At 52.7% G+C, this 25,734-nt stretch overlaps 1 protein-coding gene across 7 annotated transcripts in view; it reads right to left on the reverse strand.

Annotated features, from left to right (window-relative positions):
* Positions 1-25,734, reverse strand: part of EHMT1 (euchromatic histone lysine methyltransferase 1) — a 147,814-nt gene that overhangs the window by 44,733 nt on the left and 77,347 nt on the right. For 5 of the 7 annotated variants that reach the window (XM_027104128.1, XM_027104129.1, XM_027104127.1 and 2 more), the window contains 7 exons: positions 21,191-21,371; positions 17,729-17,886; positions 17,365-17,553; positions 9,657-9,734; positions 8,375-8,495; positions 5,340-5,471; positions 3,239-3,384 (listed from right to left, as the gene is read on the reverse strand). In XM_027104128.1, the coding sequence (XP_026959929.1) occupies positions 3,239-3,384; positions 5,340-5,471; positions 8,375-8,495; positions 9,657-9,734; positions 17,365-17,553; positions 17,729-17,886; positions 21,191-21,371 (1,005 nt within the window). The remainder of the gene's footprint in view (positions 1-3,238; positions 3,385-5,339; positions 5,472-8,374; positions 8,496-9,656; positions 9,735-17,364; positions 17,554-17,728; positions 17,887-21,190; positions 21,372-25,734) is intronic. The other 2 variants (XM_027104126.1, XM_027104125.1) reach the window with 2 other exon arrangements.

Here is a 25,734-nt window from a genome sequence, read left to right on the forward strand (position 1 = left end):
AGGCAGCACAGGTCTGGCAGCGGTGGGGCGGGGGGGTGTCCTGTGTCAGCACCAGACATCCCGAATCCCCAAGGACACAGTGGACCCCCCCCCAAAACGACAGGAGTCATGTAAAACCGGCCCGAGCTGAAGAGTCGACACCCCTCCCTCGCACAGAAATCAGAGGAGCGTGTTGGTCGCACGATTGTGTGCACCTGTCACACGTGTCACTCGTGTGATCTGAGTCACTCATGTCACTCATGTGACTCAGAGACACACAAGCAGAAAGGTGACCTCAAGTGTGTGAATTATGCCTCAATAAAGCTGATGGGAAGGAGACACAGAACGAAGGAGCTATTAGCTCTGAGGGGCCGCTGCCAGCTAAGGCCAAGGCAACCTGAGCATCGAAAGAGAAAAATATTTTGGGGAACATAGCAGCAGCTTAAGAATTTCCTGGAATCCCACAGAAAAACAGAGCAACTAGACAGCAAAACCAAAACCCAGAGACGATATTTAAACCAAAACCAAAGGCCACAGGATGCAAATGGGTAAGGGTGGGCCTGCTAGACGCTGGTGCCCGGGCAGGAGGAGGGGAGAGGATGGGGGAAGAGGGACACAGCGAAGCAGTGTCTCGTGGACCCAAGGACAGGGGGGAACCAAGATACCAAAAGGTCCTCCCTGGGGCTGAGAAGAGCAGGCAACCTGGGAGAAACCCTGCCCAATCCCAGCAAGTCTGGGTCTGCCTAAGACCTGGGGCCATTGCGGGCCAGCCGCCAGGAACCCTCAAACCCAACGCGCCTGGACCCCCTTCTAGTTCGGGGCACGAGGACACCAGGACAAAGCTGAGCTGAAAGTAAGCAGGACAGGGACAAGAGAAATGAAGAAAAGAGAAGATCGACAACAATGGTTCTCAAAATCTCCGGGTTCAGTGCTCTTTTATACTCCTAAAAATCACCAAAGGTCCCAAAGAGCTTGTGTCCAAATGGGGTACGTCTATTAACATTTACCGTGTTAGAAATTAAGAGAGAAAATTTTTAAATATTAATTTATTTAAAAATAGCAATAAACCTATCACGTAAAGAACGTATTTTAATTAAAAAATTACTTTTAAAAAAGTTAATGAGAAATGTCATTGTTTTATATTGTTCACAAAACTCTTTAATACCTGGTTTAATAAGACAGATGAACCTCATATCTGCTTCTGCATTCAGAGCAGGCAAAGGTGGACGTTCTTCTCTGACACCACAGCAAAACTCTACAAGGGGTAGTTTCTCAAAAGATTTGCTGCAATGTAAAAATCTCAATCCACTGTCCACAAGTTTAGTACCGTTACACTAAAATCCATCCACGTGTCTTGCACTGTGAATGATTTTGTAACACCATGAAAATCACTCATTCCCTGAGTTATACAGGTCTTGCAAACGTACAAAATGCCACTGTACACCCTGTGAAAGAGTAAGTGAAAAGGCACTTAACTTTTCAGTATTGTTATAAAAATACTTTTGACCATGCATATCCCCTAAAAAGAGTCCAATATGAAGAGGGTCCTGCAGGCCAAGGGGTGGAGGGGGGTGAAGCTTCAATAATAATAATAATAACAACAACAACAACGATTAGAACCCGTCAAATCTGTTTAAACACATGAGTTCATAATGATAATTTTAAAAGTAAGAACTGGCCAACCTCAGAAGATGACAGAGAACAAATTCATTACCTGAACGACTGGGAAATAAAGAGGAAGGCTCAAGCACCAGTGCGGTCCTTCCTCTGAGATGTTCTGCTGGCTAACAAAAGAGCAGACGAGATGACAAGGCTCTTCATGAAACCATCCAGCTAATAAATGAGCAGTAGGCGACACAACATCACCGTTTTGGAACCTCTGATGAATTAATAAACACAGGCGTGAAGACTCAACAGCTGCCCACAGCAGAAAAAGAGAGGCAACCAGATATCACGAGCCTTTATCTTGGACTAAACTCCCCTCAGCTGAGCCGGGTCCACTTCTGTATAAACTGCAGACAGGGGCGCTGGAGGCCCCGTGAGCACGGGAGCCACTGCTCAGACCACGGGGTCAAATGGCCCGGCTGCTCCACACATAAAGGGAAAGGAAGAGAAAGGACAAGTGGGCAACAGCGTCTAGGGACACCTGTATGGCTGGTGAAACCATTTAGAAAACAGAAGCCGGGTGGTAGCTATTTGTGGACAATCCCATTTCCTGACCCTGGGAAATGGTTACCAGAGGGCCCACCCTAGACAGACTCATTAGGCCGAACATTTGTCTTGTATTGTTTTCTGGATTTATATTTCATTTTACAACAAAAAATTTATATGTAACAGACTGAAAAGAGAAAAGACTGTGAGTTCCTAAGATGAACTTTGGGGATCGGGTGGCAGGGGCACCGGAAGGCGTCAAGGCACCAACTCATTACTCGGAAGAGCTGCAAAAGAGACCACGAAGTCACTAGTTGTGCTGCGAACGCAGGATGAAGCATGTTTCAGGGGCACAAACAGCCCCAGAAGGTGAGGAAGTTCTGTTCCAGAGACACCGGAGAGTCACTGCAGGAGGAACAAGAGAACTGTGGAGCCGCCACTCCGCAACCTCTCACCGGACGATGGACCGAGGGCAGGAACTCGACCTCACAGTGCCCCTGCCAAGGCCGGCCGGAATGCAGTGACAATCTCAGCACCTGGACGAGCTCCGACCTCCAGTCCTAAGATTCGGGAACTAAAGGGAATGACCAGCCCCGGGCCAGTGGCGGGGCCGCAGGAGGGTGGGCGGAACCCACCCGGATTCAGCCAGAGCGGAGAACACAGACGTCTGACCACCAGCTAGGCGTCACATGATAATGGGAATTACTGTTACTTCTGTTACAGGAGACAAGTGCTAAACGCTGGCTCAAAGCCAAGCGAGCAGAGCGGGACAGACCCAAGTGCTGGCGGCTCGGACGCCGAGCAGCAGGTTCAGAAGGTCAACTGTAACGCTTTCATCACAGACAGTCCTTCTAAAGAAAGTGACGGGGCCTGTGGAGAGGCTGCGAGCAACCTCAGGTGCAGCTCTGCCTCTCACCCATCCATGTCCGAGTTCACAGCAAAGTAGAAAAGCCTTTGGGAAAGCGTGACCTCAGCGGAGCAGCGCCCGCAGCCGTGTTGGCTCCCAGCCACCGCGCCTGCCCGGCCACGCACACAGCACCATCCTCCTGAGCAGAGCCGGTGCTGCCGGGCGGGGGCCCCCCTCGCACAGGAACGCAAACCTGCTCACCTGATGGTCCACGCTCTCCGTGGCCATGCACTGGTTGTTTGCCAGGGTGGTGATCTCTCGGCTTTTCGGGGTCTCCATCCGGCAGCTGCAGAGGGGCACCTCCTGAAGGCCGTCCGTCTCGCCTACGTCGGGACCGTTGGCCAGCCCTGCGGTCACACACAATGCGTGTCAACACCACGGCCCAGAGAGCTTTGCTACACTCGGCCCCGCCCACCCCACCTCCGCAGGGCAAGAAAGTGGGGACACAGTCCCTGCAGACACGCCCGCGGGCAGCCGCCCAGGAGCCGAGGTCCAGGAGCCAGACCGCCTGGGACTTCGCTTCCCACATGCTTCCCAGCCAGGAAGCACTTGTCTTCGTCACTTGATTTTAGAATTGCAGCCACGAAGTGAACGTTCGGTTCAACCTGAAAGGGTTTGGAGGCAGCTTGTCTCCTGATCATCTAGAGCGCTCCTCACCCACTACAAGAGCACAAAGCGCCTGCTTATTAGGCGGAAGGAGGAAAGAATTGGGGAACACAAAGAAGAAAACTAGGATCACGAAGAAAGTGTCCGGCGCAGCACATCACCGCCTGACCCAACTTACGGGCAGGGCAAGGCGGGCAGCACCGGGAGGAAGGCCGCCCGCGGCTAGGCCGGCTTGCAGTGGGGACAGAGGCCGGTGGCCAGAAAGACCCCTCGACCCAGCCACGGCTTCCAAAGGAAGGCGCGTTTCATGTTCCGAAGTAGAGGTGTAGGGTAAGCGGGAGTCCCCACAGGCATGGCAGGCCGGCTCGCCTTGACTCCCACAAACCAGGACCCGTCCCCACCCTCCGCACCCAGCCAGGTCACATGGCCCTTCTCCAAGGAGCCCCAGGCCCCCTGCCCTCCTGTCCAGCCTCAGGCCCCACAGCTGCCCCCCTAGAGGGTCTGGAACCCTAGCACTAAATGCACACAAAACTGGGGGACCTGACTCGTCCTTCCAAAGTGCTGACACCCCAGGCCCTGCATGACTGGACACATCCACGGGTCCCTCCAACGGTGGCTGTCAATCCAGGGAACACCCTCAGGGAAGCACCTTACATGGCACCCCGCAGCCTCTCCTCCTCCTCCAAGGGGCTCCCGCCAGCGTGGCCCTTACTTTTACCAGAAGCTGCACATACACATTAAAGGCAGAGGCCACCTCCCTCACCCTCCGGGGCTCAGCTCATATAGGGGCAGCAGACGCCCCTGCTGTGCTGCCCTCTCACCCCTGACCCCAGGCAATGTGGTAAAACGAGCACTACTTCCTGCTGGCGTCCAAGTCAGCACCTTACTGAGACAAAGCTAAGAGCAGGTTTAGAAACAGTAAACACAGACGTCACTTCATCGGGAAGGAAGGCATGAGGTGATGACCGGAGAGGGGTTTCTGCTCTGGGTGCAGCAAGAAGAGCGGCTAACTTCTCTGACAGACAAGCCTACAATTTTCTTCTTAAGCTAAAGATGTGATTTCCTAAACTAAACAAGTAAACCCAAAGTCCTCTAGTGTTCAAAACGCTAAAAGCTGGTTATTTGTCCTTTAAAGAATGATTGGTTATACCCCGACAGCAGCAAAATCCATGGGGTGTAAGTAACAGGAATTTTACATTTTCCCCACGTTTCATTTCAAAGAAATTTTTCAAAAGAGCCAAACAGCTATTAACTAATTTCCACCGGTAAAGACTTTCAGACAGGGAGAAGTGTGTGGCCCCAGCCCCAGAGCCAAGGACCCCCCGAGGTGCAGTGCCAGGGACTTCAAGGCCAGGCTCCAGGTATGCCACCATGGGGCACCACCAGCTCAACACCGACGAGAAGACACATTTCCACCAACATTGCTGGAATCAGGGATCATAAAAAGGCCACGCTGTGCAGAACGACGCCACCTGCATGCAGCCAGGGCACAGGGTCACCTCCCACTGGGAGCCCCATATAAACACGCATGGCTCGCAGGACTCCTGACCTTGGTGGGCAACTGCACCCGACCCCTGGGGCCGCCTCACTAGAGCGCCACAGGGACACAGCACACTGGCCCCGCGTCCTGCCCACTCGGCACCAAACGCACCCTCCCCCACCCCCGCCAGCTGGCCCTGGCCACGCACACGCTCACCTTCTGCGTCAGAGGCCAGCGTGCCCTTGACTCGGAGATCCAGGGAGTCCAGCGAAACCTCCATGTACCCCGTGCCGTCGCTGGGTGCCATCTGCTCTGCGCTTCCCGAAGACGATGCATACGCTTCGGAACCTGCGTTCAAAGGCACACACGTCAAACACGGTGCGCCGGGGCCTCGCGACCCACGGGAGGCGCCATGGGATGCTCGCGAGCCACTCAGACAACAAACACACATAGCATCCGGGCCCCCATCCCGCACTTCTGCTGGTTCCCATTTCCGCACGACCTCCCTGGGGAGAGGGCAGCCGTGTCGAGGAAAGCAAAGGTGTGGGCATGTGGAAACACCTTTCTCTACAAACACACCAGCTAGATAAAAGCTGATCAAATAATCAAGGACACATAAAAACGTCGTGCACATACGTTCTGTGAATATTACTTTAAAAATATAAGAGTAAAATCTGAATGGCAGCTTTGAAAGACCAGCTGCTGTACAGCAGCTAAAGAAGCCCCAGACGTGCAGCGTTGCTGTGGAACCAGCCCAGCCTCAGACACCTGGGCTGCAGGATCCACAAGGAAAGGCTGCAGGGCCGCAGGGAGCGTCCTCCTGCGAGAAGGGGTTTACGAAGCACATCACCCACCGAAGGGCAACACAATCTGAACACGCCAAGGAGAGGAATGTGTGTAAGTGAGGAGCCCGTCAAGGGAGGGGGCGCCTGTCCACAAGTCCCAGGAGGCCCACCCAGGTAGCTGCCATTCTAAGGGCATTTCAATGAGGAAGCCTGTGAAAACATGCATTTACACAGGATAATACCACCACCAGCAAAGGGCAAACACCCATAGTTCAGAGCCAAGTTTTAAATACTTGTCATCGACATTTCTTCAACGATGGGAAATGAACGAGCCATAACACAGAGAGGTTTGGTGCCCAAAGACTCTGAATTCAGGCCACAGTCTGAACCTAGATCTGACAGGAAGGAGCCAACCACCAGCGAGAAATCATCAGCAATCTGAGGAACTGAGCAGCCTTTGTGCGATTTTAAACGCTTTACAGGAGGAAATAAAATTCAAACTCCCGTTTAAATAACTATTTAGCCAGGCATTCTACACATTACACACATGATGGTGAAGATGAAGCCTCTGCCCGAAACAACTTCTAGTCTTGGATCTACAACGGCTTTTGTCAGCCGACAGCAAAAACCACCCGGGGTATTCTGATCCTGGCTGATGATTCCTGGTTGAGAGACAAGGAAACGTGAGTGAAGGAGAGGAGGTTCACGGGACACGCCCATGTGCCTGGTGGGTCAACAAACCCCACCAGCCACCTGACTCCAGTCTGAAACTGACCGCCACACACGGGCCTCCAGCAGCCCTCTGCATTTCAGGGGCAGCTCTGTAAACCTGCTTCTCTCTCAGGGGAATCTAGAAGAACGCTAAAATAACTGTGCAAGACAGAAAGAAGTCCTGCAGCTTTGCGGTGCTGGTATAGAGAAAAATCAATCAATAAAACAGACTAGAAAGTCTAGAAACAGCCACACGGTGACTGTCAACAAAGTTTCAAAAGGTTAAGTGAAGAAAGAAAAGTCAATGCAACCAATGGTGCTGGAACAGCTGGAAATGCACAGGCAAAAAAAGTGAGCTGCCCGACAACACACACACACACACATTCACACACACAAAGTGGATCAGAGACCCACATGTACGGGCTAACTATAAAACTTCAAGAAGAAAACATGGGACAAAATCTTTGCATCGTGGGTTGGTTAAGTCGAAGATTTCTGAGATCATGAAAAGCATGAATTTTAAAAGAAAACAATCCATAAATTAGACGTCAACAAACATTTTTTAAAACTTTTAGTAGGTGCACATACTTGCAAAACATCTATCTCGCAAAAGACTTGTATCCAGAACACTGAAAGAAGTCACGACTCAGTGAGAAGATATACGCTCGGATTTCAAAGTAAGCAAAAGGTATAAACGCATTACGAGAAGATAAACCCGAAGATGTGCAACCTCGTTCTTTGGTAGGTAACCGCAATGCGACAGCACCACACACCAACCAGCAGCGCTGGAATCAGAGACTGACCGCGCAAGCGCTGCGGGGGCCCATGCGGGGCTGGACCGCTCCCGTGCTGCTGACGGAACGCAGAGCAGGACGAGCGCTTCGGGAAACAGCTGGCAGCACTAAGAACTGAGACACACAGCATGACCCAGCCACTCTCCACTCCTAGACGTTTACCCCAGATAAACGGAGCATTTCCTCTAGAAACACGTGTACACAAACTCCGCAGCAGTTTATCTGTAAGGGCCAAAAACTGGAAAGAGACCAAATGTCCAAAAGGTGAGGGATAAACAAACCACAGACAGCTGCGCGTGGAACACCTCCCGCCAACACCACCACGGACGACCCTCAGTTACTCTCTCGGAGAAGCCATAGAGAAGGATCCACCCGTAAACGTTCTCCTCAGCGCTAACCCATCTGCGGAGACGACGTGGAGCAGAGGTGCCCGGGCCGGGGGAGGGCTGGCTGCGGAGGGAAGGTCTCTGTCGCGCAGCGAGGGTGGCAGGGGTCTCCTGTCACATGCACGTGGTGAGGCCCACCAACCGAACACCTCAGCAACACACACTTCAGGCTACGCCAAGTCCTCCACGGCAAAGCTGCAAAGACGGGGCCCCTGGGCCACTAACTTTGACATCATGCCCTTCCCAGCTGTCCCTTTAACAAGGCTACCTCCAGATCAAGGGAATCTGAGCAAAGGGCTGAGAGCCACTGTGTGGACCAGGACCCGGCCCGCACAGGACACTGAGGGCGGGACACAGGGAAGGTGGGGGCGGTCAGCGTACAGCCATACCACGGGGGCCTGCTGGAAGGAGACCCCCTGGCATCACCTGAGGGTCTCCAATAAAGCTGTTTCTGATGCTTTTAGTTTTTTAAACAGTGGAGTCTTCTGTTCAAATGAAGTCCTACACAGAACCCCAGCCCCAAGCCCCCCACGGCCTGCTTCCGCCCGGGGTCCTGTGTGTGGCTCTGTGTTTACCTAGCACGGAGCAGGGCTTCTTTTTACTTCTCCGCCTCCTCTTCCTCGCTGGCTTGATCCAGGGGCTGTCAGGCTTCCCTTTCCTCTTGAGAAACTTCTTCTTGATGCTGGATTCAGAACTCTGAGAACCAAGGGAAAGGAACAGAAAGAGCAAAGCATGGGCGCTCTGAAAGCAAAAGTTCTGTTTTCTTGCCATATCGTGATAATGCAACTAGAAAATTAATTTCACTTTTAGACATTTTTCTAGGTCACATTCTCAAAGACACTCATGCTTTTCCCTAAATATCACTGTAAGCTCAGTTACTTGAGTTTGGCACAAAAAAGAATAAGTGAAAAAGTTCTACCAGTAACTAAATAAGTAAGTTCAGTAAGAGAATCCCCTTTTAATTACATGCACCCATTCATCTCGCTCATGAGAAAAGGAACAAACAAAGCCTCAACGTGCATCAAATCTATGTCCAAATTAGCCATTACATGGAGAACAAGGAAAGAAATGATCATTAATTTACAACATTTCGAGATTCCTGTGAGTACATGTGTCTCAAATCTAGACGCAGAAAGGGCATCTAACTGCCACGAGTTACAGCAGATGCAGAGCATGAACCACTAGCCTTTCTAACGACTCCACCACCAGGATCTCACAACCCCTGTTAACTATGGATAGAAAGAGAAATTTTAAAATGTGTGTTCATGAAATAAAAGGATACACTAAGGGTGGCTCACTGGCCTTTCCAACAGTTGCCCTGGAGCCCGAGCCCTCGTGCTGGGCCCCCTGAGATGCCCAGGTGCCCTGTGCTCCCTCCAGCACCTTGTTCCTGCGCCCCCTTCACAGCAAAGCTCCGGGAAGAAAGTCTGCCAAGAGCAGCACCACAGCTCCCTGCGCTTCAGTCTACGACCCCAAAGGAACACGTTTATCGCCAGACACAACAGCCCTCCCAGTGCTCGTCTCCGCCACCCACGTGGCCACTTTCTCCTTCTCGAGGCACAGACTCCCTTCCCAGCCCTGCCCGATGGCCTGGGCGGCCCGCAGGCTCCCCAGGCTCCGCCCTCCCACCACAGCCCCGCCCTCTGACCCTGTCCCCGTGAGGTCGCATCGCTCGCAGCCCTCAGCTCTGAGCCACATCCAGCCCGCAGAGGGCCTGAGGTTCCACCTCGGAAGCCTCGATCTTCCCTCGCCCGGTCCACCCGGCGGCCCCTCCCTGGCTCTCTGCTCAGCCGCTTTCTCTGCGGCTCCCACATGGCTCCTCTGCCAGGAGCCCCGCGTCACCCGCGCACAGGTTACCAGATCAGACTCGTCTCCGTCCTCCTCCTCCTCCCCGGTGCCGGCCGACTCCTGCTCCTCTTCAGATTCGCCCTCCATCTGAGCAGCCCCGCCAGGAGCCAAAAAGAAAACAAACCAATGAGAGCCGCTGGTGGCAGGCGATCTGACCCGACACACCTTGGAGGTGCCCCCGCTCCCCAAGAGCCCGGCCCGGAAGGGCTGCCCCCATGCCAGGCTCCAGGCTGACCTGGACCACCGATCCGACGTGACTCGAACGTATGCAGATCAGTGCGCATGAGAGACTGCACTCACCGCAAAAAGGTTTTCAGAGGCCACAGACTAATATAAAACGCAAAACCTACCCCCCCCCCCCGACCCACGAGCCCGCCCAGCCCCAGGGCCTCGACCTGCTGCCAGTGCTGGGCACCTGCAGGCGAGCACGGGAGTGTCTGCCTGCAGGGGCAGAGCACCCAGCACGCTTCTGCGTCTTACTCTCTTCTAATGAAAAGTACGCTGTGGGATCTTTCCGTAACAGAACAGCAGAAGCACCTGGGTTCACCTTCTCTACCTACACAGGAGCCGCGCGCCCCCTCCACCCCTCCCCGCGCACCCGGCTGTGGCTCCTCGAGGGGCCACGCAGTGACCGCACCCTCACAATCTCACAGGAAGGGTAAGACCCTCCGGACAAAGAGCAGACACGTGCTCCCACCCGTGCAGGACGCTCCGGGTGTGGGGCGCCCCCAGGGCACCCCCAGGCCCTCTGAGGGGCCGCACCACCCCCCGAGTGTCTCCCACGCGTGCTCCTCCATTTCTCCCATGCGTATTGTGTGACCACAGCCCCAGCCTGTACTTCCACTGGGTCCTTGCTTTCTTAGTAACTGCGGAAGCTACACACACACACCGTCTGTTAAATATGTTATAAACATTCTCCTATCAAGCTCTATAGGCTCTGCTTCTGCTATTTCTTTTTAAAGTAAAACTTCTGGGCTTCCCTGGTGGCGCAGCGGTTGAGAGTCCGCCTGCCGATGCAGGGGACACGGGTTCGTGCCCCGGTCCGGGAAGATCCTACATGCCGCGGGGCGGCTGGGCCCGTGAGCCATGGCCGCTGAGCCTGCGCGTCCAGAGCCTGTGCTCCGCAACGGGAGAGGCCACAACAGTGAGAGGCCCGCGTACCGCAAAAAAAAAAAAAAAAAAAAAAAAAAACTTCTGGGGTTTTAATCTGGACAAGTTGAACCTCTCAGTCTCTCCCTTCATGGCTTCTAGGTTTGTGTCTTAAAACAGAAGGCCTTCATTTGAGATTAGAAAAACGGTTTCCAACCTTTTTCCCACACTTAAATATTTTGTGTTGACACTTTAAATCTTCTGGAATTTGCTTTTTTAAATAACAGCTTTACTGATTTATAATTCACCTACCCTTAAATTCACCCTTTTAAAGTACACAATTCGTGGTCTCGAGTGGACTCAGAGTTGTGCAGCCATCACCCCCACCTATGCCAGAATGGAGCGTGCATTTGTTGTGCACCTTGATCTAAGGGTCGGCCTTCACTTGGCCCCCAATTTTCCCAACAACATTTATTGAAAAGTTCATGATCCCTTGCGAACAAACTGAAAACCCAACCCTTACAACAAACTGTATCTCTGCAGACAGACAGGTGCACCGTGGCCACCCTGCTCCGCGCTCTCATGGCTCTGCCGTGCCTGCACGAATCCCCGCTTGAACCCCCTCCGTATCTGTTCTGCTAACCTCTCCCCCACCCCCCAAGCCGTTCTCACTGTGAACGACTCCCATGTCAGCTGGTCCCACAGAAAATCCTGTGGGAATTTTGATGAGAACAGTTCTGAATTCATGGATAACATGGGGAAAGGGAGATGAAAGAATGGATCTTCTCATTCAGACAAATAATGGGTCATTCCATGAACTTATTCTTTTTTTTAACCTCTTTCAGTAAAGTTTTACTATTTTCTCCTTATAGATAACACACATTTCTTGTTAAATGTATTGCTAAGCACTGTGGTGATATTAAAGACTTACAGCTAATTTTTAGGTGTGATATTGTGGTTTTGTTGTTCAAAGAATCCTTACCTTCTAAGGACCCACACTGATATACCGGCCTCAAGACCGTCCAGGTGGAGCAGGGACTCTGGCAAGCACCAGTGGCTGTACATATGCACAGCCTGACGTGTTCCGTTCAGGAGGTTAACAAGTATTGTCGGGTGTTTACTGATATTATTGACAAGCTGTCCTTATATTTTCCGACTGGCAGGACCACACAAGCTCAGCTCACTGGCTACAGCAGCCGCTCAACTGGTTTCCTTGGATTTCCTTAGATGGGTGATTATATTCCCAGCAAACTCCCTGTCCTTTAAAAGATTAATGTTTCCTTCCGGTTTTCACCTTACAGCATCACAGCAAGAATGACCAATGTGGCGTGCTCGTGTGAGGGGAGGAAGTGGCAACCCGCACTTTTCTTCTCTTTCTTTTTTTTTTTTTGGCTGCATCGGGTCTTACTTGCAGCACGTGGGACCCTTCGATGTGGCATGCGAGCTTCTCTCTCGTTGTGGCATGTGGGTTTTCGCTCTCTAGTTGTGGTACGTGGGCTCTGTAGTTGTGGCATGTGGGCGCTCTCGTCGAGTCGTGTGGGCTCAGTAGTTCTGGTGCACGGGCTTAGTTGCCCCGTGGTATGTGGGATCTTAGTTCCCTGACCAGGGATCGAACCCGCATCCCGTGCATTAGAAGGTAGATTCTTTACCACTGGACCACCAGGGAAGTCCCAACCTACACTCTTTTTATCACTGGTATTAGCAATGGTTTAAAACTTTCGCCATTAAATATAACCTTTTTTGTAGGATTCTGATATCTTTATAATAAGCTTTATTTAAATGTTATCTTTAAATTTCATTGGGTAGTTTCTTATTTTAAAAATACTGAGCAGTGAAACTACCCATCAAAGTGGGCAGATTAACAACTTCCAAAACTCCTGTGACTGTAAAGGGAGGAATAAGGAACAACTCCTTATAAGGAATAAGTACTTGAAAACTGCACACACAGCAGCTACAGAAACAGACGTGAGGCGCTTGGGGTGAGAAGGGAGGGGAACACCACAGCTGGCACCTGACTGGACAGACGGTGTAGGACTAAGCCAGGCAGAGGCCACACAGGGCGGGGGACCCGAGCCAGCAGGCCCCGTGAGCGCCCGAGACAACCCGCACCCACCTGCCCCATCCACACCAGTGCGGAGACAAGGACACCGGTCATCGGTGAGGAGTCAGCCCCCTACATGGAGAAGGAGGCACCGTGCTGGCCACATACACACAGGGCCTCACTTGCTACAAATCGACTTTTTAGAAGGACAAATAACTACACAGATAAACAGCTGGGTCCCAAACAGGCACTACACAAGAGAAGGCATCCAAACAGCAAATAAACATACAACAAAGTACCCAGGGCTTCCCTGGTGGCGCAGTGGCTGAGGGTCCGCCTGCCGATGCAGGGGACACGGGTTCGTGCCCCGGTCTGGGAAGATCCCACATGCCGCGGAGCGGCTGGGCCCGTGAGCCATGGCCGCTGAGCCTGCGCGTCCAGGGCCCGTGCTCTGCAACAGGAGAGGCCACAACAGTGAGAGGCCCGCGTAGCGCAAAAAAAAAAAAAAAAAGTACCCAAGCTTCTCGGAAACCAGGGAAACGCAAATCAGAACTGCAGTGTGAGAGCGCTCAGCCGCGCCAGGAGGGCAGCCCACCAAGTTTACAAGCCCGTGATGCACACACAGGACGTGCAGCTCCCCTCGCGGATGTGCCAGACATGGGCAACAGCCCCGCTGGAGCCCCGCACACACCCGTCCAGAGGGGTGCGGCCCCACTTGGCTCCCAACGCTCTGGCCTCAGAAACTACCGAGAACAGCCAAGGGCTGTGGGGGCCCGTGAGTCCGTGAACACGCGCCGCTGCAGACACTTACACCTGCGGCGTGGCTCCCTCAAAGGAGAGTGAGAAAGGCAGGTAACATCCCAGGACTATTATAACCCTGGAGGGTCTCAGAGACCCTGGGCCACCTTAAAAACCACCATCACACAACAGTGAAAATGAACTAACAGCATAAATAAATCGCACAAACACAACACAGAGTAAAACGAGCCACACTCAGAAAAAGGAGTGCCTCCTGCGTGATTGCACCGAAGCCCAGAACAAGAGCAGAGGCAACCCTGCCACGGGGACCGGAGCGGGGCGCCACCCGCGTGCTCCTGCCCTGGGCACCGCTGACCTGTGCCCCGTCCCCAAGTCCACGCGGCAGGGAGCTGGACCCTGTGACATGCCTTCCAGTCTCTCTCCTTTGCTCCGCTACCTCAGCAGGTCCTGTGAAGAGCTTTCCTGGAGGCCGCAGCCTCCCCTGCCCTTGTCCCCTGATACATGGTTGTGTCTGGCTGACTTTAAGGCAGGTTTAGCCTCAGAACCGGCTGGCATATCTCCCATCTTTCTCGTCTCCGGAACAGGTCACATAACAAATCCATGACTCTCTGTTACTATCACTGATCTGTTTAGATCTGCTCCTGCCATCTTACTTTGTTTTCCACATTTTCTTCTTGATTCTGCTTTTATTTATTTCCTGATTCTTTTGTTAGCTTGATACCCATTTAATTTTCTTCCTTTGTATCAGTATCTAGACTAACTCAGCGTTATTCAGTGTCTAGATTCTTTCCGGAAGATGAGGACCTCCATCAAAATAGAGAATCCAGAGATAGACTCACATTCAAATGCCGCGTGGTATGTGACAGAGGTGGCATTTTAAATCAGCAAGGAAGCAAATGTCAGTCAATAAACAGTGCTGGCACACACGGCTCACCATGTGAGGGAGGCCACACAACCCTGACCTCACGTTTTGTTCAAAAAGCTTTACTGAGGTATAATTTATATACCATAAAATTCACCCACTTTGACTGTCTCTACCTCACATTTCATCAAAAATTCTCTGAATCAAATGTTTATATATAAAGAATGAAGCCCATGAAGAGTTAGAAGATAGCTTACATCAATATATTCTACATCGCCACAGGGAAACGTCTGTGTATTGTAATTAGAACCCCGAACCCAGAAATCATACAGAAACAGACTAGTATCCGTGAGCTCTGACATCGCAGCCAAGGCTGGACAGCACACACCTTCGAGCAACAGGTCAGCTCTGCGCTCACATAAGGCTGCCAGACCACATGACCCAGCGGAAACGGAGTCGCTAGACAACAAATCCTGACAGCCAGTTGTGTGCGAAGCTGCTCGGCACATTCAGACCTGCAGCAAAACACTGAGATACAGGGACACGCAGATGAAAACCTGTCCCTCCCAACTCACTGCGGCAGAGACCTGGAGATGCCCACATTCTACCTCTCAACAAAGTGCATACTACGAGCCCCGAGTGTCGCCTCTAACAACAGGAAATGGCTTTGCGGGGGGGGGCGCACACCCACTGAGGGGCCCGGCCAAGAGCAGCTCGTGGAGCCACAGGCAAAGCTCCTTAAGGAGACTGGACGTCCAGAGTCAAGTCCCCACTGCAGGCGGCAGGGAGTACAGGTCTGTAAAAATCACCGTTGAAAATACCACCACAAGAATTAGGAGACTGCTTCCTTCCTACACGAAAGGGAAAAAATAATAGAAGATGGAAGAGAAAAAAAAAATAAATGATATCTTAAATCATTTTAAAATTTCCTTTAAATCTCTAATGTCAGCATTTTCTACCAATTTATTTTTGAAAAATTATACCTTAATAGCTGGGCCAACATTTAAAATTTTGCCCCAAAACCTGCTAAAAAATAGAACTGGCATAAATGGCTAATGTGAATCTGAAATTTAAGCAACACTAAGAAAAAACATGGCCAAACTCCAGAAGCTGAAAGAAAATGCTTTACACACGTCAAAGGCTGTACCCACAGGGCTGATGCAAAGTGCAAAAAGCTAACCAACAAAATCATACACTTCAAACAAGCCACTGTTGCAACAAACTCACTGGAACGTCTCTGCCCATCCTTAGTTTCAGAATTACTCGTCAGGTGTAATGGTCCATCTTAAAGATGCTCCAAAGTTTTCTCAGACAAGTCTGAGGCATGGACAGTAAATCCACGGCTCCACACGTCTGCCTGGCTCTCAGCCACAGTTTCGCCTTCGTGTCTAACTCACCCCTCCCCCAATCAGAAGGGCCCCAACAGCAACAGCCACTCTGCTCAAGTCTGCGCCCGGCACCCCTGGGCCCCCTGAATCACTGAAACCGTACAAGCCCCGTGGTCCCTGTCATGTTGCGGCAAAGACAGAAATGAGGGTCTTTTCTTTTCTGACAAACAAGGAAAATAAAGGAGCCATGGGCAGGCTATGGAAACAACATAAACTGGCCTGAAAGAGTTAATCAATCCTAGCTTTTCTTTTTTTTTTTTTTTTTCCCTTGGCTGCACTGGGTCTATCGTTGCTGCAGGCGGGCTTTCTCTAGATGTGGCGAGCGGGGGCTACTCTTTGTTGCAGTGCACGGGCTTCTCACTGCAGTGGCTCCTCTTGTGGAGCACGGGCTCTAGGGCATGCGGGCTTCAGTAGCTGTGGTTCGTGGGCTTCAGTAGTTGTGGCTCGCGGGCTCTAGAGCGCAGGCTCAGTAGTTGTGGCGCACGGGCTTAGTTGCTCCGCAGCACATGGGATCTTCCCGGACCAGGGCTCGAACCCATGTCCCCTACACTGGCAGGCGGATTCTTAAGCACTGCGCCACCAGGGAAATCCCAACCCTAGTTTTATTTTAACTGTTACTAATCTGTAGTGTCTGTAACTAGACTTATCCTTCACAAAGCTAACCTCTAACACTCTCTGACATTATGTGAATTACATCCTGCACTCCCCTGTAGGAAATCACCCCTTGTAGCGTTCTGCATTTTAGAAATGCAGCCGATAACCCAGCCGATAACAAACGGACCCAATTACCAGGCTGCCTGTCACCCGTTTTGAAATAATGCAAGAAGAAGAAAAATTCAAGACCTTCATTACTTTGATCCTTATCACCTATCCGCAGACTGCAAGCTCCACCTCTAAGACCTCTCCTGATTCCCCGGGGAGGGGGGGGCACAGTTCTTGAGGCACTAGCCTGCTGTGTTCCCTTTTTGCCTGGCAAAGAATAAAGCTATTATTTCGTTTCCTCCAAAACTCTGTCTCCACATTTCTGTTCGGCACCGGTGCACAGAGAGCCAAGACAAGGCATCACCACCCCCAGCCGGTGCCACGCCTTCAGGGCCACCAAACCGCCAACTCCGAGCTCGTCCTGGGTGGACACGGATGAAGCGTCCATAACAAGGACACGCCAGCACACGTACCACCCCACAGGCCTGTCAGCAGCCCTGGGCACTCACTCCACTGGGAGGACAGAGGCCTCACCTGCGGAAGGACCACACCTGTGCCGGGTGCCTGGGACACCGTGCCAAGGCCAAGGGCAAGCCGTACTGGCACTCGGTCAGCCACGGTTAGCAGTTTGGGTTATTAATGGTATTATTCCTGTCACTCCCAAGCCTAAAAATGCTCAGGCCGTTTACTTCCATGAACGCTGCACGGGAAGACAAACACTTCTCTGATGAAAATAAACTACCTAAAAATTCAAGAGAAATAAAATACAAGAATCCCAGCCAGAAGTAAACAGGGGGCTTTATTAAGGCCCAGAAGCGCCCAGCCGCCACCCCTACCCCCGCCAGGACCGAGGTCTGCGGCGTGCGTCCCGCCCACCTTCTGGCTGCGGTCAGGCTCCAGCGCACTGTCCTTGGAGGCCCTGCTGCCCTCGGCAGGGAACGCGGTGGCCGGCTGGGCCCCCTGGTCCTCATCCTCCTCCAGCTCCTCCGAGTCGTCCTCCTCAGAGTCCATGTCTAGGCTCTCCCCGTTCACGTGGAGGGAGCCGTCACCCAGGTCCTTCTCGCCCTGGAACACGCCAGAAGCCCACGTCAGGACCCCACCAACTCCTCGGGGCAAGGCCCACGGGGCGGGGCAGGGGAGGGGGTGGCGACTGTGCCGGAAGACGAGAGCTTGGGGCGGGCGGGGGCCACCCTGGAGCAGAGATGGAGGGCAGCCCCCGCAGCCTGGCCCGCACCCTTACCTTGGAGCCCACCGTGGAATGAGTTATGCTCTTAAACATCTCAATCACCGTCCTCTGTTTTAACACTTTGGTCTTTTTCTTAGGAACCAGGCTATAGGTTCCCATTCTTCGTTTTTTCTTCCGAGATACTGCAGCTGCTAAAACAAAAGGCAAGCAAGCTAAAAAAAAAAAAAAAGTCAAAAGGGGACGAGAGAAGAAAAGAAATGCCATTCAAATGTTTTTAGAGGTAGGTGACAGTTCACAAACTCTCATCACCAAAATCATCAGCACTCAACAGTGTCTTAAGTTGCACAGAGAAAGCTGAAAACCCGTCACAGACACAGGATTTGTCCACAAGGAGACACCGAGCTGTACGGAGGGCAAACGTGAGCACCCCCTCCCGAGCAGGCAGCACAACACCAGGAGACCCTCAAGCTGGCAGGAACGGGCCCGGGTGCACCTGGGACAGCCTCTGAGCAGGGCTCTCCGAGGGGCTGAGAAGGAAGGGCCTCCTCCAGACGCCCTCCTGCTCGTGTGTCCAGAGGGTCCACCGCTGACGTGCAGCCACTGAAGAGTGGACTTACACCACTGTCACCTGGACCCTCCATCCTCGCTCAGCACTTCACGGACCACGGGGAAGGATACTGGAAACAAGGGCCCAGCGAGCTATCCCTGCACACAAGGGCCAGGGAGGGAGAGGCCTGGGAGCAAGGTCTCCTGACAAGCGCAGCAGTGGAGGGGGTACCGAGCAGGGGCTTGGGGACTCGTGGCCCCTGACGCCATTCTGGGCAAAGCAGCCCCAGGTTTACTGCTTTGACAGAATGAGGGTCTCTGTGATGTTTTATTTTTGTAAAAAGTTCCAGGGTATTAAAAAAAAATCTGAAAACCACTGCTTTAAACACGGAGGAACTCCACGAAAGGGCTGAAAGAAATACCTTACGTTTTATTTCTACGAAATGCAGAGAAGGGATACGGGGAGAAAGGATGCACGTCGGCCATGGGCGCCAGGGGTCAGAATGACAGCCCCTCGCAGGTGCGTGGCGAAGCCAGGACACTGAGGACAATCGCCACGTGGGCCACACGTGTTTACGTGGAAACGCCGACCGTCCACGCGCTGAACGGAGCACAGGTGAGCTGGCGGAGGTGCCCCCCCCAGGAGGAGGCGGGTGGGTTGTGAGCTCCGTGCAAACTTGCCATCTCGTCTCCGCTCGCGCCGCAGCACGACGGCAAGAGCAGGCCCTCCGGGGCGGGGCTGTCACCACAGTGACAAGAAGAGATGGCCCGAAAGCGTGCACTTCCTGTGACAGCGGAATGCACCGGCCAGGGGAAGTGGGGAGGAGGAAGGTTTGAAGAACGAGGCAGGCAGTTCCAGGTCTGCAGCGACGCCGTCACACAGGGCCACGTCCCCACGGGCCCCTGCTCCCCACCCCCCACCCCGGGGTGAGGACGCTGCAGGCACAGCAAGAGGGGCCTGCCACCTCCCTGGGGAGGGAGCCGGGCAGCTGCTGCAGGAGCGCCAGGCACCAGGCTGTTCACACTGTCCTGAGCCCGCAGGCCCCGTCTCCGCCTCCGGCCCTCAGGTAAGGAAACAGAGGCAGAGAAGGACCCATGTGGGAAACTGCTAAACACACTCAGCATTTCTGTTTAGAAAACTTGGATTGAACAGATAAGGAAATAATAAAGCTAAAATAGGAACAATCTTAATTTTTATTAAGATAAAAGATCCTTGTGGCTTGCAGGATCTTAGTTCCCTGACAAGGGACTGAACCCACACCCATGGAGTCCTAACCACTGGACTGCGAGGGAATTCCCCAATCTTAACTTTTTAACAGAAGTACCGACTCCTGACATTCCTCGCCAAGCCCTACACACATGGGTTTAATTCCACAGAGACATGCAACTCTGTCCAGCTTTAACTCTTTGAAACAAATAATACTGAGTTGAAATAGACCAAAAGTTGGAGGTGGTGGGGAGACAGACTGACCCTGTTTTCTAACCAACCACAGCGCTCCAACAAACAGAACAAGGACTCCCTGGAGACACAGCTAGTCCCAGGACTGGGGAAGGACAAGACGGGCTGGGTCCACCTGGTGTAGCCAGGAAGTCCTCACAAAGTGATGGGGTCACATCGGAGGACTCAGGAGCCAGCCTGAAGGGCAAACCTGGGGCAATTTGAACATGACGGTGACGGACTGGAGCCCAGAGACTCACAAAAGGATCCGTGAGTTGAGACAGAGGCAAGGCTGGAAAGGGGAGGCCCTTCATTCCAGCAGAAGCTCCACTAGGAAGTAAGGACAGGGCAATGGAATTGGAAGCCATCCTGGGACGATCAGTCTGGGAGTGGGTCCCTAGATGCTCAAGCTGCCAGGTGGGACCATGCAACCCTCTAAGTCCCGTCTCCAAAGACACAAAGGACAACAACCCAAGGGCCTATAGACCCAGCCCTGCCGCAGCAGGACCAACACCCACACCCCACTCCCAGGGGACGCAGCAAGGACACACGCCCCTCGGGGACGGCAGTGACCCGAGCCTGACCCGGGAAGACAGCAGCGACCCCAGGGGGACGCTCCAGATGTCCAGACGCACACTAAGGGACTGCAGGAAGCCGGCCAGAAATGCCTCCTGGGACAACTGACTGGCAAAGGCGAGCGGGGCCTGAGGCCTGGACGACGTGTCACACGGGGGGCCCTTTCAGGCTCTGACACTACAGCGACTGCCCGAGAGGGCGCCACGCACAACAGGGACGCGCCCAGGGCCCCATGTCTGCAACTTCCACGCACGTTCAGAAGTAAACGTTACACGCTGGGCGGGAGAAGGATGCGCAACTGCGCACGGGGTGGAATGGAGGGAGGGGGACGGGGGAGGCCACAGGCATCCTCTGCAGAACCTCTGGTCTGAAATTACTGATAAGCAACAAGTGTCCTGAAAGTCCTAAGGAAGACAGGCCCCAACCAGCACGTGACCACCCCAGGGCAGCCCCTCGGGGGGCCGCCTCCCCCTCGTCTGTGAGTCCTCAGCGATGTGAGCCGGGCCTGGCAGAGAGGCCTGTCTGCACTGGAGGGGTCTGCAGAGGAAGCAGGCTCTACGGGCACGCCTGCCACAGCAGCCTCCCTGGGGGCCGCTCACCAGCGCCCCCCTCCTGCGAAAGGCCCCACAAGGCACCCGATGCTCCTCCACGCCCCCAGGTGAGCGTGAGGAGAGGTGGCTCGGGGTGGGAGGGGGCCACCCCACGGCCACCCGCACCTGAACCACGGCGCCCCTGCAGTACTGAATCCATGAGCTGGGAGACTCCTCAAATCCAGAGCCCTCCACCCAATCAGACCAAGGCCACAGACTGTCAGAATGAAAACGATCTTCACCTGGAAGCTGAAAACAAGCGGAGGACGCGACACAGCACCGGGTGAGGGTGGAGCGGGGCCCGCGTCCTCTGTGGTGCAGGCTCGGGACACGCCCGAGAGAGAGGCGGCGGCAGGTTCCCTTTACCTGTCTGTGCCTTCGTGGTGGCCACGTAGCACTGGTTTTGAGGTAGCGACTGGTGAAGGGGCGGGAAGGGGGGTAAAAGCTGCTGTCGTCCAAAATCCGAGGCATTTCTGCTCAACTCCTCTTTCGGCTCCTCAGGGTCACGGGCGTCCCGGCCTTCCCTGGGGTCCTTACTGGCCGCGTGCTTCAAAACAAAGACAACGCGACAATGACGCACAGGCAGGCAGCGATGAAACAGCGTGCCTCTCCCACCAAACCACTCCCCCGAGAGATGTGCGCTGAGGAGAGAGGGGAGAGCGCAGAAACCCGCTGCCACCAGAGCGCCTGTGACAGGCGCGGGTCGGCGTCACAGGCCAAGAACAGAGTCTGCGTTTCTGCAGGGAAGTAGCAGCGGCTGTGACACATGCGGCACCCAGAACCGGGACCGTCTCCCACCTGGGCCTTTACAGAAAGCCAGCCAGCCTGTGATTTAGGTAATAAACTATGACTACGTTTGCAAATACCCAGATGGGGCACATTCCAGGTGATCACGGCTACACAGTGCACATCCCCCAAGTGGTTTTCACGCCACGACAGATCATCATGTTACACCTTAAAGACGCTTTTGCTCAGTTTTACCCATTTCCTCAGTGTCTCGGCCTTAGCCTTCTGAGACCACAACAGCCTGTGATGTGGACGTCAACCCCCTGGCACCGACCAACAGCCCTGCCTTTGCTCCGGACACCACTCAGCACCCCACCACCACTTGCTTCCCCAGAGTCACCTACAGCCTTGAGACAGTCTGATCTCAAACCCGATTCCACTGAACCACATTTCGTTGTGCACAAAGCAGGTGTGATCCTTCAATGTATGGGGCAGGGAAACTGGACAGCCACCTGCAAAAGGATGGAGGTGGACCTTCACCTTATACCACTGACAGAGATTAACTCTGAACAGATCAAAGACCTAAAACTGTAAGACTCCTAGAAGAAAACGGGGGAAGCTTCATGACATTGGATTTGGCAATGAATCCTTGGATATTACAACAAAAGCACAGGCAACAAAAGAAAAAAGATAAATTAGACTTTATTAAAATTAAAAATTTCTTATAGGGACTTCCCTGGTGGTGCAGTGGTTAAGAATCCACCTGCCAATGCAGGGGACACAGGTTCAAGCCCTGGTCCGGGAAGATCCCACATGCCGCAGAGCAACTAAGCCCATGCACCACAACTACTGAGCCTGCGTTCCAGAGCCCGCGAGCTACAACTACTGAAGCCCGCGCGCCTAGAGCCTGTGCCCCACAACAAGAGAAGCCACCGCAGTGAGAAGCCCGCGCACAGCAACAAAGAGTAGCCCCAGCTCACTGCAACTAGAGAAAGCCCGTGCGCAACAACGAAGACTCAACGCAGCCAAAAATAAAAAAATAAAATAAAAAATTTCTTATAAATCAAAACCACAATGAGACATCACCTCACGCCTGTAAGAATGGCTATCATCAAAAAGACCACAAATAACAAACGTTGGAGAGGGTGTGGAGAAAAATAGAACCCTAGTGCACTGCTGGTGGGAATGCAAACTAGTGCAGCCACTATGGAGGTTCCTCAAAAAGTTAAAAATAGAACTACTATATGATCCAGCAATTCCACTCCTGGGTATTTATCCAAAGAATACAAAAACAATAGTTCAAAAAGATAAATGCACCCCTGTGTTCACTGTAGCACTATTTATGATAGCCAAGATGTGGAAGCAACCTAAATGCCCGTCAACAGACAAATGGATAAAGAAGATGTGGTGTATTTATACACACACACAATGGAATATTACTCAGCCATAAAAAAGAATGAAACCTTGCTGTTTGTGACAATACGGATGGATCCAGAGGTACTACACTAAATGAAATAAGTCAGAGAAAAAGACGAATACCATGATTTCACTTATATGTGGAATCTAAAAAGCAAAACAAATGAACAAACATAACAAAACAGAAACACTCATAAATACAGAGAATAAATAGCGGGTAGAGAGGTGGGGGAGGACAGACAAAACAGGTGAAGGGGATTAAAAAGTACAAACCAACAGTTATATAATAAGTAAGTCATGGGGATGTAACACACAGCATGGAGAATACAGTCAACAATACTGTAATAACTTTGAATGGTGACAGATGGTTAACTAGACTATTCCTGGTGATTCTTTTGTAATATATAAAGATATTGAATCACTATGCTGTAAACCTGAAACTAATATATTGTAAGTCAATTACACGTCCATTAAAATTTTTTTTAATTTCTATGCATCAAAGGACAAAATCAATAGAAAGAAATGGCAACCTATAGAATGGGAGACAATATTTGCAAATTATATATCCGATAAAGGAATCATGCATAGAATATATAAAGAACTCTACTGCTCAACAACAACAAAAAAACCCAATTTAAAAATGGGTAAAGCATCTGAATAGATATTTCTCCAAAGAAGACATACAAATGGCCAAAAAGCACATGAAAAGATGCTTAATTTAACATCACTGATCATCAGGAAAATGCAACTCAAAACCGCAATGAGACCACCTCACACTCCTGGGATGGCTACTATCAAACAAACAGAAAACAAGTGTTGGTGAAGGTACGGAGACACTGGGGCCTCAGTGCGCTGCTGGGGGGAAGGTAAAATGGCGCAGATGCTGTGGACAACAGCGTGGGGCTTCCTCAAGAAGTAGATGGAATTATCCTATGATCCTGCAATTCCACTTCTGGGTGCACACTCTGAAGAATCAAAAGCAGGGACTCGAAGAGCTCTTTGTACAACTGTGTTCACAGCAGCATCGTTCACGACAGACAAGGGGTGGAGGCAACCCAAGTGCCCACTGATGGATGATGGATAAACTAAATGTACATGTGTGCATACGTACACGCATGCAATGGAATATTATCCGGCCTTAAAAAGGAAGGAAGTTTTGACAGAGGCTACATTGTCTCGAGGACATTGTGCTGAGTGAAACAGGCCAGGCACAAAAGGACAAATCCTCATATGAGGGACCAAGCGTAGTCAATCCGAGACAGAAAGTAGATGTCAGGGCCCAGGGCTGGGGGTGGGGAAGGGGAGTGAGTGTTTAATGGGGACAGAGCGTCAGTCTGTGGAGACGAGGAAGTCCTGGGGAGAATGGTGGCGACGGCCGCACAACAATGTGAATGTGCTTAATGCCCCTGAGCTGGATACTCAAAAATGGTTAGAATGGCAAATTCTATGTTATGCATATTTTAATACAGTGTCCACATCTCTGGGAGTCGACATCGGGGAGATGCCAACAGGCCTGCCAGGGGCGGCCCTGGACTCGACTTCTCCCAGCGGGACCCACGCTCAGCCCTCTGGCTCCTCTGCCAGGCTCCCCGCCTGGGCCCGCACGCAGCTCCTCCTCACACAGCACAGGCCGAGGCCTCCTCCGTGGCCTCCACCGCTAACGTGCCCTGGCACAGACAGCCCTGGTAAAGGTAACCTGTTAGCTGGGTCAATTCTCCAGTCCTTCTCAAATATGTGGGCTTTGTCTCAAGGTCACTGCTTTGACACGATCGCTCCCTCACTCCTCCCACGAACGACCTCAGAGACCACGCAGCTACCACCTCCACCAGTGCTTGCAAGACAGACGGGACACAGGAGCTTAAAGGATAAATGGATGAAGGCAGAAGCTAAATCTGAGAAGGCAACAGCCACGTGAGGCTCGTTCTCACTCGGGCACAAAATCCATTCTTTGATTCAAGGTATTATTTTTGAAAATCTAAAAAACAAAATTAAAAACTGCTGAACTTGAGTGAAGACCCTAAACTCTGTTAGGGCCCCATTATCTGACAAAGCAAACCCACCGAGGCGGAGCGGCTGGCGCCTGACCTCCCGGCGGGGCACCGCAGAGCCCCAGCCAGTCCCCCACGTGGAGAGAGGACCCATGCCAACACCTACCTGCCACGCGCCCGGGTCACAGTGTGTGACCCAGACGCCCGAGGGCAACCGCGCCTGGCCCCCGCTGGCCTCCCCACCTCAGTGCTCACTCTGCTCAGCGGCTCTCCCTTCCTCACCCCAGCCACTGTCGGGCCTGGCCCAACTGGGGCGAGTCCTCACACCCACCTGGTGCCCCCGCTTCCGGGTGCAGCAAACACCCACCTGCACCCCAGCTGCAGGAGGACCCGCCCCACCCGGACCGAGAGTACCCAGCCAGGCCCGCATCTTCTCTCCAGAACCCAGGGACTACTGGGGGGCCGTGTGGAAGGAGCCAGGGAGAGCGCAGGGACACAGCCACCCAAGGAGAAGCCAGAGGTCCCCGTGTGGCACCTCCAGGAATGAGCACAATTCAGTTAGGGAGACGGGTCTACACTGGCGTGCCAATGCGGGATAAAAGGGTCTCCTTCCAGAAGTTCTCACTTCCTTTGCGTGAACGGTGGCTGAGTCTAACCCTGTGTCGGCACCTTCTGATGGCACAGGCATTGGGTCCGAGAGGCAAACTGGCTCTGCCCTGCCTGGGGATGCGAGGCCACCAGGCTGTGAAAACCCCTGCATTTTTAAACTCTTAAAGTACA

The sequence above is a fragment of the Aethalodelphis obliquidens genome, unplaced genomic scaffold, assembly GCF_003676395.1.
Source record: "Aethalodelphis obliquidens isolate GAN/ISIS:26980383/991018 unplaced genomic scaffold, ASM367639v1 scaffold7, whole genome shotgun sequence".
Taxonomy (NCBI): Eukaryota; Metazoa; Chordata; class Mammalia; order Artiodactyla; family Delphinidae; genus Aethalodelphis; species Aethalodelphis obliquidens.